Genomic DNA, 11,534 nt, shown 5'->3' with positions numbered 1-11,534 from the left:
TTTCCCTAAGCACGTCTACAAACACACAAGCCTGGAGAAGCCAGCAGGCTTTCCATAAACTTCAGAAGGCTCTCAACTGAACTCTACAAGGTATTTTCAAATAATGGACACACATAGCAAAGAGGAGAAAACTCATTAAAGTTAATTGGCCCACCTAGAGAGTCTTCTCTCTGCCAAGAGTGCCTTTTTCTTTTTTTTTTTAAAGAAAGAACTCTGTTTCTAGCCCTGATCAAAGTCCAAATAGTTGAACTCTCAGTAAAATCTTCCAAAATTTTTACTTTCACCCAGGTCTGAGGAAAAACTGACATCTGAATGAAGAAGTAACTGGTATGCAGATAACCCGCTAGACTATTTTCAGGTTTTAAAAATACCTCAACCTATTATTTTTCAAGGAACGTTTGTCAGAAATCTTTTAGGAGAACTCTGCAGAAAGCTCTGATTTTTGGACTTGGATGACATCAAGCAAGTTGTTGATCCTGTGAATTTTCAGGTATGGGCTTACCTTTGTGCAAGGAAGCAGTCAGATTGAAATCAACAGGGCAAGACAAAGTAAATACAAATTCTTCCCAAGATCAAGGAGAAATCAATGACACAGGAATAAAACAAAGCATGTGCACGTGTTTCCAGGAATGAGATACCTTGCTGACCATCTGGACTTCTTAATTTCCATCTTCACAAAAATACCTTAGCAAATACTTTTGGTAAAACCATCTACCATGGACTCCAACTGGCCTCAGTGGGTTGGCCACATTTATCATTAAAAGAACCCATAACATTTCTGTGGATTCTCACATGAGGAAGACCACTATTGTACTTTCTTAAATGCCAGCATCTAAGGACCATGTAATTCAAATCATAATAACACTCAGAGGGGGCTCTTGCTCTTCACAGTGCAATTAACTGGGATTTTTAGACCACAGCTCTTTTTTGAGTTCCCAGAGGTCAAGAGGAATGTCACGTGCAGGAGCGATTGTAATGCTGTGATTTACAATCTTCTTCACAGTCATCGGCCCCACTTGTCTCCGAGTATTACTCAGTGTCAGCGGAGGCTGTGGAGAAGCTGGCAGCACAGACCTACTCAAGAAGTGCCACACTCTTTGGCAGTGATTCACCCATCGAGCACAGAAGGCCTTCAGAGAAACCTGCTGCAGCCTTCTTCAATTGGAAAGATGAGCTGCCTACACTGCCTTTTTGGCGTGCTTCTCTGCACCCCCTTCCTGACCCTCTGTGGTCCACTGGCCTCAGACTGTCTGCAGGGATGATGTGAAAGTCCTTCAGTTGGTACAGCAGGCTGGGAACCTCATCAGTGGCTTTCCCAGAGCTGCCCAAACCCCTTAGGCATCTGCAGGACAACAGCGCCAGCCAAACCACTGCACACCCAAAGTGCTCCCTGCCCTGCCACAGACAGTGTGTCTCCTCTGAGGCTGCACATCACTCAGTGCACCAGTGCAAGGGTCACTGCAGCAAGATCTGGCACCAGAGGCAAGTCCCACTTGCAACTTGTCCTGCCCACAGACTTCCTGCACTGGGCCCATGGACTTCCTGCACCCACGCAGAACCCAGGCAGCACCAGCTGTCGCGTCTTCGGGCACAGCACCGTATGCACGGGCTTGACACCTTTTTGTCATGTGCAAAGCTATTGCTCCCCATCCTCTCTGTCCCAACCAAGCCCTCTCCACCCACCCTGGAACCGAAGCTGCAAAGCCAGGGTGCTGCAGAGGGACAAGCCCATGTGGTGCTGTCTCCAACTCAGGCAGGCACCAGCCACCCAGTGAGGAAACGCACCTCCCAGCACATGGTCAGAGCAGCCAGGAGACCCAAGGCTGGAGAGAGAGAAGAAGGTGCTTATAAGGATTCACAAAGCGACTCTGGCTCTGGCCTGCCCATTTACTAGCTGTGACACCCCTGATCTCTGTCACAGGCCACCTGCTCACACCTCATTCTGGCTTGCCACCAACATTTAAGCCCAGGTCTGATGAGAACTTTAGGTGGCCGAGTTGGCTGTCTCTGGGAAGCAGAGGATGGTGGGCATGCTTCTTAGGAGGTGACTAAGGCAGGAGAGAAGGAAGGGGAAAGACAGCTGCAGTACCAGCACTCACTGGTCATGTCTGTCTCTGCACTCCATCACCCCCTTGGCACATCCAAAGACCATAAAATGGGCATTACTGTCAGCTCTGTCAATCCCAGGCAGCTTCTGCAGACTGCAGACCAAAGCACAGCCTGAGACATGGTAGGATCTCAGGACAACCTCAAGCATCTAAGCGTACATTGAACAAATACGCACACATCTTTTAGAGCCAAATCTTGGGCCCATCAATGAGCAGTTGACAGTCCTTTTGCAATTCTCCAAGCAAAACTAAAGTTTCCTTCAGCCACAGTGCAAATATCTCCCAGCAGCTCTGCCAGTATATCCAGCCCAGGGAGAGAAACGCTTCACAGCTCTCTTGATCCACTGAACAACTTTTCAGCCAAGTTAAACAAGGGTGCCAGTGCAAGCCAGAACCGATTTCTCCACACATGTGGAACATGGAAGAGCCACCACATAAATGTGAGGACAGCCACTCCTGACCCAGAGGTCAGTCAGTGTAGGAGCCCCATGGCGAATGTCCCCATGAACAAGTAGCTGAGAATAACCCAACATACCAATTCCCCACCTTCCAGCTCAGCCTGCAACAAAGCAAGCATTGGGGTCTGGAGTTTCTTGAAAACTGCTTTTCCAGCCCAAGATTATGCAGATTTTTCTTCCTGATGATAGTCCTCCTTTCTCTGGCAGGAATCCTAAGCTCTCTTAATGCGGCTCAGATGAATCTGACCAGCATCACGAGTGCATTGGTTGATTTTTTGTTTCGTTTCTTTTTTCCCTCTGGCTGGGTGCAGCTGTTATGTAATTTTTTTCATCAATATAGGGGAGGGCATTATTTATAGAGGATTACAGGGATTACTAAAGCAAACCATTTGCACTTTCCAGTGGCTGGTACAGCTTGCAATAACCTACCCTGCCTCATAGTTAGCAAGTTGGAGGATCAAACAATTTGGGTTTGATTCTCCTCCAGCATGCTGATGCAGCACAAGTCTTGAGTCTGCACTTTGAGCACACTGGGCATAGACCCATGCCCACCAGCGTACTCCACTGTGCAAACATAGAGTTTGCTTCAGGGCAAGAGGGAGGGATGCGCTTTGATTTCCCCCCAACATTCCTACATGCCTTTGTAGCCCATACTTAGCATGGATCTCTTCATCTTCTCCATGAAGACCCTTTACTCCTTTGCCACCCTTCTCCATCCATTTTCACCCAGTGTGGTCCATCATGACCAAGGCTGCAGACACTTAATGTCAAACAAGATGCTCGGCCCTATCCACCCCTCTGCCCCAGTGCTGTGGTTCCTAGCATTACTAAGGTGCCTACCTCCTAGACATTTAAGGAATGAGTGTATTTCTTTCACGACGTTCCCACTGACTGAGCAAGAGAATGGGAATGATGCCCATGCATTAATAAGATAATAAACATTCTGCTCTTCACCTTTTCCTCAGTCATGTATCTCCCAAGTAGCAATGCATACAGATGGAACAGATTATCTGTGACATTTTCATTCTTCCCGTCACATACAAAGAAACAGTGGAGCACACAGCCTGTGAGAACACCGAGTATGTGACAAGCCTTCTCCACCTTGCCTCACCCCACTGCTGCTTCCATGGTGAACTGTGAAGGGAAACTCAAAATAAAAGGCTTTTTCTCCCTGCATGTAACTTCCACGTCAGCCCTCAGCAGAGAACTGAGCTGAACTTACCTCACTACCACAGTCAGAGGCTCCGTGAGAGCCCTGCACATGTCAAGCATCCTCCAAGGTGCACCAGGCAGGGCCTGCATGGAAGCGTCATGTGAATCTTCATCAATGAAAGCTCAACAGCCTGCCAACCCTTCTAAGGTGGCTAAATGATCCCCCCTGGGCCAAAGTGCATCGTACTGTCAGGATACATCTGCTTCTACAGAACCGAGCCAGAGGCCTCTCACTAATTCAGTGGAGCTGCGCTATCCCCCAAAACTATCTCAGACATAATCATGTCAAAGATTTTAATAAGCCAGATTTTCTGCCAGCATTCTCCAAACAAGATTGATTTAGCAGCCTAAGCACAATGCAAAAGTAACAGGGATGAAAACTCTCCCAGGTTTACTGTGAGCATAGCATCCTGTTAAAAATGCTTTTAGAAGGCAACCTTGAATACTCCAGAACTGGAATCTGCCAATGCATCACTCCCCCTCTTAACCAGCTTTCAGTAAGTGGTGACTCTCCCACTCCTCCACAGCGTTGCACAAATAGCTGTGTGAGGAGCAGCAGTGGTATCCTAAGGTAGTCCACCAGCCGCAGCCTGTGTGTTTTTAAAGGCTCATTGAAGCAGCACTAAGAAAGAAATACACTACATAGGTCACAGAGAATAACACATTTTTAATCTTCCCTTTGTGTATCAGTTGGGAAAATGCATGGTTTTGCTCCACATCAATTCTCACTTTTTTCCTATCTTAACATCAGAAATCTAGGAAAGGACAAATAACTATCCTCTTTTTAATTTCCCCTGTTCTCTTTCAGTGGGTGGAGGGACATAGCACCACTCCCCATGAATTTATCAAGCAACTCATTTGCTATAGCTCATGTTTTTCTGAGAGCTCCTCAGTCAGGCGTTACATGAATATGATAGCAGTAACAGAGTCTGAAAAACGTGAATCATAAAATCTAAAAGGCCAATAAAAAGAACCTCACATTTTAAACAACACTCATGAATTTTAAGTCCATGGAGGAATTGCCTGATGATTCTTTACCATTTATGCTGGAGCTACTGGCAGTGCTGAACAGATCCTAGGAGTCTCTCTGAGCAGAAATGTGTGGCAGATTGGTCACGTCTTAAGAGAAATTTCTATTATTCCAACAAGGCTGCTTTAAATTTCAAGGTCTTCCTTCATAACAGAGTACAGCAACTTACTAAACAGAAACTGATCTCATTAAGTGACAGGTGATGTGTTTCAGTGATCAAAACCTAGATTCAACAGTAGGAGCCCATGAGTCATTTCAACTGTTGCCATGCTAATTGCTCCTCGGATGATTTCCAAAGCAACACATCCCGGTGTGTTTGTTGTACCCAGCTTAGCCTGCAGCTCCGACCGCTTACTCCTAAGAAGAAGTCAAGCTGAAAGACGACTTTCAGAGCACCATTAAAACATTTAGTGACAAAAAACATTCTGCTGACACTGAAGATCTTGAAATTCTTTAAGCTCATACTGTCAACAAATGGGATTTTAACCGGCTAGTCAGATGCACAGAGGATTCACAGGCTCGCGGTCCATGGGAGCAAATCACTGCACGCGCAAACCTCCTGGGGTCAAGTCACTGGCCACAGTGAGTGCTTTGCAAGCAGAGCACTGAGTGCTTTGGTGGTGCAGTGCCCTCAGTCTGCTGAAGAAACCTCTAGAGTGCAGGATTCAGCTGAGCGAGAGAGAAAGATCCGGCAAAAGGAGTGATTGAAGACATACCTAAGATCTTCACCATAAAACCACTTGTGCTTATTTGTTTGCTGAAGGTTAAGGCAGAGAAAACATTCCTGAGCCAGGAGAACTGCCAGATGTTATTTTAATACTTACCCAACTCAGTGTATTCCCAAAATCCACAAACAAAAAACCCCAGAGTATCTAGGAGCATAAAACTACTTATTTTATACACTTGGGAACATACTCTAAGGAAGGGCTGAAGAGCTTCCCTATCAGATTCTTTGGTAAACAAAATTTAAAGTAGTGGTATTCAAACTGTTTAGGCCTTTGGGAATGCCAATGGAGTTTTGACATTTTAGGTATTTGGCCACGGTTTGGCTGCACAGACCCTTCTGTCTCTCCAGTGACACCGCATAGTGTCCTGAAATTTTATTCTTGGAGACCAAGAGTTGCTTGTAGGCCAGCAGGACAAACTGGCTATCAACGGTCAAAAAGGCAAACACATGTAAAATACATGTTAAGCTTTCCCTTCCTCTGCAGGGAGAGTTTATGACCGTTCAGGTTACAGTTACTCGCTTTCTTCCGTTCCATGGCACATCATAGATTTTCTTCCTCAGACCCCAAACTGCTCAAATCTTCTGATGTATTCCAGTGCCCACTGCAGCGTTTACAGCTATTGAGAGAGAAGGCGCGCACTGTTATGCATTAGCTTCCCAAAATAGCTAACTACCAGTCTGAGTGGCTGACTGGGCTAAATAAATTGCAACCCAAGACTCCTTCCTTAGCCTCCCCCACCCCACCCTCTATTAAAAAAAAAAAAGTTCATATTAGAAACTATCAATTATGAAGAAAATAGTACATCCAGATGAGAGCCAGCTATTCAGCAGACCTTTTATAAATAAATCCTGCTGCTGAGAAAGCACCAGTGCTTATGTGACCACGCACCAGTCCAGCAAGCATGGTTCTGCTTGTGGCCACTGGTTTCAGAGGTCAGTGTTTCTGTTCCAAAGGCAAAGAAGACTTTCAGTCACTCCCCTTTGCACATTGAAAACTTCGGAAGGCAGGACAACAGGCTTGGTAACAACTCCTTACGCCTTGTTTTGTGGCCCACTGGAGACCACTCTTCCTCAGAGCCAGCACTGCTGTATTGCGTTGGGTTCAGCTGTGGCTCCGAGAGATGTGCTACTGCTGATCTGCTCTTGGGAGGAGCTGGACTCAGGAGCCCAAGTCTTCTGCTCTTGACATTCATCAATCTTCTGTTACGATCAGAAAAGGGCCCCACAGAAAAGAGAGGCATGCATATCTGATTGACCAAGATTCATAATTCACAGCAAGTAATGTCTCATATTTAATAATAACCTGACAAGCTCATCTCTAATGAACATTTAGGATTCTCTTACTGCATGCATGCATCTATGCAGGAATTGGAACAAATTAAATGAAAAATTTAATACTATGCTAAAAGAAATTGAATAAAGACAAATATATAACATTCATATGCATACAGCCTCTGTTGACAATCTTCTTTTCATGAAATTGAAAGTTTAAATATTCTTCTTTCTACTCAAATGAAATCTAGGGACAAAAGTCCTAGTGAGAGGCAAAGTGAATTTAAACTATAGGCTTTCTGTTCACTTAAGAAAAGCTTCTGATAAACTTTTGAGTAAAATGTATTCTTTAAAGCATTCTCTATTTCCCTATTTGCAGTTTGCACTTTCTATGTTGCAAATTTGAATTTTCTGCAGCCCATCAGAAGGGGCAGCTCAGGAAGCCAAACCCATACCACTGACTTACAAACCTACAGCTCCTCTTGTCTAAGCTCACACCCATACAGAAGGAAAGTCTGTCCTATAAGCAAAAATCATTGAGAAGAAAAGCTTTGCCTAGAGCAGGCACTGGTGAAGACACCAACGACATTAAAACCGGCAGTAACTACAGAAATGAAAGCACAATTAATATAGACCCAGCTTCACTAGCGTGTGAAAATCTTTTCCAGGAAAGAAGAAACAAAATGTGACAGTCTGCTCTTAAAATTTTTTTTTCATTTATCCTAAAACACTTTTTCCTCTAAAAAAGATACTCCCAAGAAACTCTCACTTCTTTTTCCCCCACAGTTCTGTATCCAAGGAAAAAAAGCAGCACTTCCCCTAAAATTTACCCTGCTATCTCCACAACAAAAAGAGAGACAAATTTGTGATGAAATAGCAAGCTAGAGTAGTCACATCAATGAGACCTATCACAGATCTCTGGGAATACAACCTTGGCCTCCGGCCTGGCCTTTCCCAAAGAAAAAGGCTGGAGTGCCAGGGGAGGCTGCTGCGGGATGAAGATCATTCAGGTGAAAAACATCCATCTCCTTCACGTAAAGACACAACGTTATCAGTGTCAACTTACTTTCTTCTACTGAAATAACTATGCACACGCACTCCTTTGGAAGGGGAAACAGCCACTGTATCCCTTCAGTGGCATGGGGGAAACACGGAGATCCTCTGGAAACTACTGAATTTATGTCTGACCTGCAGGAGGCCATACTACATCGACATCATCTGCCACCCACATTGCTTTTCCTCCTGTTCTCGCAAGAGGATAAGAAAGACAAAATATGTGTTAAGATCTTTGGCCTGACAGTTTTTCTTGGTTTGAAGTCTCCATCTAGGCCTAGCTGTTCATAAACCAAAGGATCTTTTATTCTTCTGTTCATACATATGCACGGTTATTCTCTAACCTGCCACCTGGAAGTTTCTGGCCTCTTCTAGAGTGAGTAATTTTTCACCTGTACCTCAAAGAAAGAAGTATGACATGTCTTTTGGCAGTGTAAGCTATTTGCACCTTTTCTGCTTTCAAAAAATGAGTCATTTTATTTTTAATCACGCTTTTATTACCTTTTTTCCAAAAACAAGCAAAAAAACCCCTCCCACAAATCACATCCTATACTGCTATATTTGCACTGTAGACTTTTTAATCTCTTATGTAAATATACATATTCTGAAGTAATCTGTCTTTAGAAAAGAATTCTATTTTTAGCATTCTGATGATGGATAAATCTTCATTATAAATGTAATGCTTTAAGAGGAAAGAAAATCAATTTTCAGAGTTGTCAAATGGCAAGATAAGTATACAGATTAAATCTACTGAAATTATTTTCAACAAAACAAACCTCAAACGTTACAATAACTTAAGATAGTATACTACACCACACACATAACATGGCCAAAACTGATTATTTTGATGGACATGAATTATTAAAATTGTTTTCTAAAGCAGGAATAAAAACTTTTTTAAAAAGTTTCAAACAGGCTATTTGGAATATTCACTTCTTCTTGGCACTTAGTTTATCTTCAAAGTTGACTGGGATTATGCCACTGCATTCTTCTGTCTTTGACACAGGATGCTTTATAAAAGCACGTCTAATTACATCAATATCACGTCCTAAATGATCCATCATGGTCGATACAATCGAAGGTGGGGCCTCTAAGTCTATCAAAAAATACCTGCAATGAGAAACATACACACAATAAAGAGAAAATACCTGTACTGCAACAACTTTAATTCAAGTAAGTGTTCTGTGGTATTTCTTAAATGAAAATTTCTAATTTTTTCTTACGTTTTGGTACCAGAATAATTTGAAATAAAAGCTCAGTCTTATCTTGTATTCAAATAAGAAAAATTCAATTGAAGAAGGCTCAGCCTGAACTTCTTTCTGTTGTACAGCACTGTTTACCCAAGGAGATTAGAGAGCGCTTACTTCTCTTGCACCTATTCCATTCATTTCCACATGTGATCTGAACAGTCTTTAAAAAAAGGTAGGGTGGCACACTCCTCCCAGTTACAACACGCATCCTCCTCCCTTGAATTCATGACATTGTTTCTTTGGGGAACAGATGCAAGCGTGAAACATCTCAAGCTTATATACATACAGGCTCATTTCTTCCTTTCAAGTTCTGCTTTGGAGATGACTGGAAATTAAAAGAAAAAAGAAAAACAACAAAAAAAAACAACACAGCAAAAGAAACACAAGGAGATTAACTTATCCCAGACTGGGCACATCTTTGATGTGAACATGGCTTGAATTTCAATCTGAGGGCGGGAGCTGAAGCCGCATACAGGCAATGCCCACTTGCCCATCTGGCACTCGAGGACCACTCTGTCGTGCTGACCTTGGCAGGACTGAGGAGGTCTCACTTCCACACATGCACAACACGATTAAAGCACGCTGCTCCAGGTAAGCACTTAGTGTTCACCACACAGCTATCTTTAACACTGATAAAGAAAAGCCTACCTACAGGAAGGAGAATGTTGCTCCCCATTAATATCTTAGGTTACTTCTGCAATAAACTCCTTTGCTGAAGAAGTGCACCTTCTTCATGGAGCTCAACTACAATTTTGCTAGAGGCTTTTAAAACTCCAGTACACCTGAACAAGTGAAGAGGTGTACTGCGCTGCATGAGCCCCATTTCAGACAAGGGACACATCTACAGACCACGCACTAACTTAACCTCAGATATCCAAATTCAGATTCCATCTCTTAAGGTGAGAGGTGCAACCCATGTCACTGGCCATCTTTCCTCCCTTGAAATGCTGTGAGCAAACCAGCATTGTCAACTGAGCTGTAATCAGAACACTTTTTAATAACTTTGTCTGCATTTGGCATGGCACTAACTACAGCAGAGTAAAAAGACACTGTAACTGTCTCAGAAATCCTACCAAAGAGAACTAACCACTCACCTCATTTCCAGGACTGTCAGTAATTTAAATACTAATGTACAGCACAGCACTTCCCACCTAGCTATTTCATTTTAATTTTCACTCATCCTCTTATCAAAGCTCCCCTTTCCTCCTAGTCCACTCACACACACCTCCCCATGAAGCACCAGTATAACCTGAAAGTGGTATCTTTTAAATGAAGTCATATTACCCAAGCAGGATGAGGGACCCCAGTTTGATTTAAAAACTGTACCTAACATAAAGGATTTTGTTCTGCAAGGAGTTTGTATTATTATTAAGTCAACTATAGCATAAGCATCACACTTCACAGTCCATAAAGGTAATCTTGATGGCGAGTCCCAGAAGCTGAACTGGGAGTTTGAACAGAAGATGGGGTCATCCGCAACAGAGATACTCCTGTTCCTCATGCTGCTTTCATTCAACTAAATGTGCTACACGAAGTAACACCAACACAATCACACACAGAGGAGACCCAACAGGCCAGAAATTACTCAAGCAGCGTGTGCTGGATTGCAGCACAGAGGTGGAATCCACCCATGGAAAATATGGCAAAGAAAATTCTCCTTAGCCAGACAACCTCACGCTGAAACTCTTACGCAGGCATCTGCGTCGACAGCCACAATTCGGCTGCGAAGTCTCTTCCAGAAAGACCAGACTGAAGCACTGAACTCTGGTATGCGAGAGGCCTTATGACAAAACATCTCCCTCCCGTGAGGAAGCGAGGCGTCCCGCAGACCAGATGCCCAGCTGGTGAGGGTTGCTGCTGAGCGTCAATGGAGCCAAGGTTTCGGTGCCAGGTCACGTCAGCAAAGATGCTGCTTCTCCAACTGCAGCAAGGCTACTGAGAGGCACAGGAATGGCTCGCCTCAAGAAGGATTTGGAGGAACTCTAGTGGGCTCGGTCCTCCTTGCAAATCCTCGCAGGCTTCAATGAGGAACAAGGTTTGGCTTAATATATTTGAAAAACTGAACTGCCTACCGTTTTCTGGTGTCTAGAATTAAGAGATACAACACAGTTAAAAGTTTAGGGAGAAAAACAATTTTAAGCTTGGACAATTCATCTGAAGGATGCACACCCCTTAAAAAGGGGAAGTCGCCTTTTCTGCTAAAGCCATTAAAAGCCACTGGTAAATTTAACAGATGACACTTAACTCTTCTCCTTGGGAAGAAGCCTTCCAAATCCTTGCACGGTTGCAAACAACAGAAAGGAGGATGGGGGGAGAAATTCCAGCTGGTGATCCACCACCACTTTCATGCCCCCTTCCCTTCACACTGCAAACCGTGCACTTTGCTGCACCATTTTAATCCCATCGTTTCTCAATAATTTAATT

The 11,534-nt window shown here is 43.7% G+C and overlaps 1 protein-coding gene across 1 annotated transcript in view; it reads right to left on the bottom strand.

The window, feature by feature from the left end:
* Positions 1–8,351: 8,351 nt before the first annotated feature.
* MRPS6 (mitochondrial ribosomal protein S6) overlaps positions 8,352–11,534 on the bottom strand; it is a gene marked incomplete at its 5' end in the record, with an annotated part of 12,140 nt that continues 8,957 nt past the window's right edge. Inside the window, one exon of the mRNA XM_010194301.1 lies at positions 8,352–8,970. Within this exon, the coding sequence (XP_010192603.1) occupies positions 8,790–8,970 (181 nt within the window). The remainder of the gene's footprint in view (positions 8,971–11,534) is intronic.

This window comes from Mesitornis unicolor, unplaced genomic scaffold (genome assembly GCF_000695765.1).
Source record: "Mesitornis unicolor isolate BGI_N332 unplaced genomic scaffold, ASM69576v1 scaffold7631, whole genome shotgun sequence".
NCBI classification, from domain to species: domain Eukaryota; kingdom Metazoa; phylum Chordata; class Aves; order Mesitornithiformes; family Mesitornithidae; genus Mesitornis; species Mesitornis unicolor.
This window is presented reverse-complemented; position numbering and strand designations above follow the sequence as displayed.